The sequence below is a fragment of the Phaseolus vulgaris genome, chromosome 11 (genome assembly GCF_051622355.1).
Source record: "Phaseolus vulgaris cultivar YP4 chromosome 11, ASM5162235v1, whole genome shotgun sequence".
Lineage (NCBI taxonomy): Eukaryota > Viridiplantae > Streptophyta > Magnoliopsida > Fabales > Fabaceae > Phaseolus > Phaseolus vulgaris.
The window spans coordinates 21369135-21373777 of NC_143508.1; the positions used below are offsets into that span (position 1 = coordinate 21369135).

The following is a 4643-nucleotide window of genomic DNA, read 5'->3' on the forward strand; positions in this document are numbered from 1 at the left end:
ACCTCCACCTGGTCTCCCACGAACCCATATAGGCAGCCAGTATCAGACCTCTGCATGTTGGGGGACACCTGCAGCTTGTTGAAAGTCGTCTAGAATATCACGTCTGCCGAGCTTCCTTGGTCTACCAGTACCCGGTGTACCTTCCTACTAGTGGTTACCACCGAGATCACCACTCGATCGTTTTCGTGGGGAACTACATCTTGGAGGTCGGCCTTGGTGAAGACAAGGTCAACGTCGAATGCATCGTTTGCCCTTTGTGCTTCTACCGACATTACCGCCCGTGCGTACCTCTTCCGCTGAGAGGAAGTGCACCCTCCACCAAAAAATGGGGTGGCCAAACGCTTGGTGAAACTCACACCAGACATTCTTGTTGGGCCCGAGCTTCTTATCGGTCTTGGGGGGCATCTTCAGACTCTCCGCTATGTTGGGGATAGCGATGAGGTCCCTCAACTCTACCACGAAATTGTGCCTCGGTGGCACATTCTCCCTTGCACGCCCCTTGGTTTGGGGCTTTCTTGGTTGGTAGGGTTGCTGCTTCACAGGAGCCTTCTTCTTTGTCGTTTCCTCATGTACCCTTAGGGGTTGAGGTCGACCTGGTGCTCGTGGGCGCGTGGGAACCACGCACGTGCGCTTGTCATTAACTTCCCCTTCCGCCGCAATATGAGCCACCGCGCGACATCTTATCTCGGCGAAAGTCCTGGGGCGGTTCCGGACGAGCGACTCGCTGAAGGGTCCTGGCACGATGCCCTTTCTAAACGCATGTACCATCATCGTTTCGTCTTTGAGGTTCAACCTCACCACCTGTGCTCCGAAATGGTGAATGAGCTCCTTCAGGGACTCTCCATGATATTGTCTTATGTCAAAGAGATCATAAGCGATAGATGGGGGAGCCCGATTCGCGATGTACTGTGCTTTGAACAACTTCGTGAGTTGTGGGAACGACGTCACGTGGCCATCAGAGAGGCTGATGAACCAATCCATCGCTGTTCCCACCAAAGTGGTCATGAACAGCTTGCAACGCACCACGTCAGAGCCCCCAACCAACATCATCTACGTATGGAAAGCCATGAGATGGGCCTCTGGGTCCTCCGTACCAGTGAAGGTAACTTTGGGCCCTATGAACGTGGCTGGTATCACGACATCCATGATCTCTTATGAGAATGGCATCGGGAACTCCCTGGGCGGTGTCGCAGGTTCTCGATCTTCCTCCTCTCGTTTGTCTTCCTGATTTAGCAAATCCCTGCGCAATTCCTCGTTCGATCGGCGCAGTTCTTTGTTTGTGGCCTGCGACGCAGCGAAATCAACCTGGATGCGTTCTTGATTCGCTCTCGACGTAACCACTTCTTCTTGGAGGGCCTGCATCGTCTCCATAATCTGTTGCAGGGTGAGGCTTTCGCCCTCGTTTGGTGCAACAGATCCTTGCCTCGTACTTCTCATCTTTTTAGTCTTTCTGATTCTTGCTAGTGGGACGGTGTTTTAGATCAAGCCCCATGGTGGGCACCAAATTTTCCTACCGGTTGACCGAAAGCTTCTTCGTGCATCTACGACAATCTCACGTTCAAGAATCCTTGTGTTCACACGTGTTTTCCTCCTGATTGAACACCTAGAAACACAAAGACAAAGGGCGCCCTCGAGGCTGTTTGCACTCCGACACTCAAGTCAATCTTAGGGCTAGGAAACATCGAAATTGTTAAGTGTAAATGCTTTGTGTAACTGTGTGTGTTAAGCGGCGCATAATGAATAGCGTACCTTGTTATGTCTATTACTTCTCTTTATATACTCTAGGGTTTCCACTGTTTTTGCTAACCATAATTAGGTTTACTGAGGGTGTGCCTTAGCGCCGCTATTGCCCACTCTTAGGGTAATCTGGCGAGTGAGGCTTCCTTACTGGAGTGCAACCTCTAACGGGATGACCACCTGGGTGCCACCTCGTGCACCTGATCTCTGGGGTCACCCATCATGGGAGTGCCCTAGCTGCTCACGTGCCATGCGTGCAGCTCGCCCCTGGAACGTAACCTTCTCAGGTCGTATCTTTCCCAGTGGCTCTTTACTTGTGTTACGCCTGAACGCGTCATCCACACCACACGCATGGGCTCCTTGTGATCTAGGCTTCTCCCTCACTGATAACTGGTGTGTAGTTTGTCACTGATGTCCGATCTCTCATCGCCCTCACTATATTGTCGAGGACACATCAGTACATCCTGGTGATCGGCACCAGACCGCTCTTCGGCACCCTGGCCCGCGTGTCTCGCAAGACACTGGCCCACGCCATTCGTGGGATCCACCTTACGTGGCCCCATCACTACTAGCGGCCAAACGAGGTCCAAGAACTGGTCGGTACATTAATAATGTTACTCTACATACTTAAAGTCAAAACAATTCATCTTCACAATAACATAGCTTTATTCACAATCTTTCATGACAATAACTCATCATATTGTAAACACTGTATTAAAATAAATAATATGCAGTTCAAAAAAATATATTAAGAGTGCTTTCTTAAAAGAAAGTAGTGACAGTAAAATCACAACCCAATTACCATATATTGCCTCAGGGCAACTATACCTTGTTTCCTGTAGGTAACAAGCAGAAGCATAAAATCAACTTTTACGACAATTGATTTTTCAATATATATAACTTTTATCTTCTCTGCAACGCTGAAAATGTGTGGAGTGCCTCAAAACATGAATACCATTTAATTTATATAGAGTTAATGACTTCTACGTAAGATTGAATAGTTAATATTTTCGGTACAGTAACTTCAATTTGTTTATCACGGAGTAGAACTACACACCTTAAAAACGTGAAATATATAATATAATTTCATTTACGGATATATAAGAAACGTGAAAAATATGTTGTTTGCCTTATAAATTGAGCAAAACTAATTTGAGATTTCATCAAAGTGAAATCACATATCCATAGATCTATAGTAGTTAAGGAAGAAAAAGTATGGAGTGCAAAAGTGAAGAGCGTGTCTCTAAACTACTTCGAGCCCAAACCCATGTTTGGAATCACATTTTCAGCTTCGTAAATTCCATGTCCCTCAAATGTGCAATTGATTTGGAGATACCTGATATCATACACAAGTATGGTGAAACCATGCCATTCTCACAACTCACTGCTTCACTATCACTCAACCCTTCCAAAGCCAACTGCATCTACCGCTTGATGCGAATCTTGACCCATTCTGGCTTCTTCTCTCAACTCCAGGTCAATGAGAATGATCTTGAAATGGGTTATGTCTTGACTGATGCTTCCACTCTACTACTTAAGGACAACCCCTTAAGTATGCTACCTTTCTTCCATGCCATGCTTGATCCAATTTTGACAAAGCCATGGCATCAATTGCCTACATGGTTCAGAAATGATGATCCTACGCCATTCCACACTGCACATGAGATGAAAATTTGGGATTATGCTGGCCGAGATCCAAAACTTAATCAACTTTTCAACGATGCCATGGCAAGTGACGCTCAATTGGTTTCCAATGTGGTGATTGAGAGGTGCAGCGGAGTGTTCAAGGGCTTGGAGTCACTTGTTGATGTTGGGGGAGGCACTGGTATCATGGCAAAGGCAATTGCCAAATCATTCCCTCACATAGATTGTACTGTATTTGATCTCCCACATGTTGTTGCCAACTTAAAAGGATGTGAGAACTTAAAATATGTTGGAGGTGACATGTTTGAATCAGTTCCTCCTGCAGATGCCGTTCTACTGAAGGTAAAATTAATATAAGTTTTCTTATCTTAGATTTATTCTTTTAATAGTAATTAGTTAATTCCAATTTTGATCATCATCACTAGTGAAATTCTTAGAAAATTTTAATTTTTTCAAAATCTCTTCATTTTTATAAATTCAAACTATATTTAGACCATTTTCATAAATTTCTCTAAATACTTTTTGTTTTTCAAATTAATTGGTCCCTGATTCATTTAATTTATGCATGAGATGCAGTGGATATTGCATGACTGGAATGATGAGCAGTGCGTGAAAATACTTAAGAAATGCAAGGAGGGAATAAAGAGGAAGGTGATTGTGATAGACATGGTGGTGGAGAGTGAAGAGGAAGATTTTGAATCAACTGAAACAAAGCTCTTGGTTGATATGGTTGTAATGGTATTGTATCCTGGAAAAGAGAGGACTGAGAAAGAATGGGCTAAGATAATTTTCTCTGCTGGCTTCAGTGACTACAAGATAACTCCAGTGGTGGGTTTGAGGTCTTTCATCGAGATTTATCCTTAACAGTTAACTTCTTATGTATTGTGTGTGGCATATTATTATATACCACAAGGACCACCACTACCAATAAAGGTCCTTTACTTATCCTTTATTCTATTACGTGATGGAATGAAATCAATAAATAACTTTTTCTAATTTATTTTTAACCTATATACATATCTCCTTTTGCTTTCCATAAGTTTTTTACCTTTTCTTTCGTGTTTGTGTTTCTTCTACCCCACATGGCTGTACCTGTACTTATTGGTGACAAAGAGCAAAATAGTGTCATCTCAAATAATTTTGCATTGTCTGAAAATGATTTAATACTTTAATAAAGTTTTTTTTGTCCTTCCTTCTCGTCAAGTTGTTTACAATAAATTGGTCTTTTATATTTGTCCCAATCACAACACCCAACCGGTGTC

The 4643-nt window shown here is 43.5% G+C and overlaps 2 protein-coding genes across 2 annotated transcripts; one reads left to right on the forward strand and one right to left on the reverse strand.

The window, feature by feature from the left end:
- Nucleotides 1–228: 228 nt before the first annotated feature.
- Nucleotides 229–1050, reverse strand: LOC137836371 (uncharacterized). Its single transcript, XM_068645102.2, has one exon. The coding sequence runs from the start codon at nucleotides 1048–1050 to the stop codon at nucleotides 229–231; it is 822 nt and encodes a 273-aa protein (XP_068501203.2).
- A 1834-nt stretch (nucleotides 1051–2884) lies between these two features.
- On the forward strand, nucleotides 2885–4392 carry LOC137825806 (trans-resveratrol di-O-methyltransferase). The gene is made up of 2 exons (XM_068631597.2): nucleotides 2885–3723; nucleotides 3958–4392. The coding sequence occupies exons 1-2, from the start codon at nucleotides 2953–2955 to the stop codon at nucleotides 4243–4245; spliced, it is 1059 nt and encodes a 352-aa protein (XP_068487698.1). The 5' UTR covers nucleotides 2885–2952; the 3' UTR covers nucleotides 4246–4392.
- The last annotated feature ends 251 nt before the right edge of the window (nucleotides 4393–4643 follow it).

Coding starts and splice junctions, on each gene's coding strand:
- LOC137836371 (XM_068645102.2), bottom strand. CDS start 1,050: ATGATGTTGGTTGGGGGCTCTGACGTGGTGCGTTGCAAGCTGTTCATG.
- LOC137825806 (XM_068631597.2), top strand. CDS start 2,953: ATGGAGTGCAAAAGTGAAGAGCGTGTCTCTAAACTACTTCGAGCCCAA. Junction 3,724..3,957: donor CAGATGCCGTTCTACTGAAG/GTAAAATTAATA, acceptor CATGAGATGCAG/TGGATATTGCATGACTGGAA.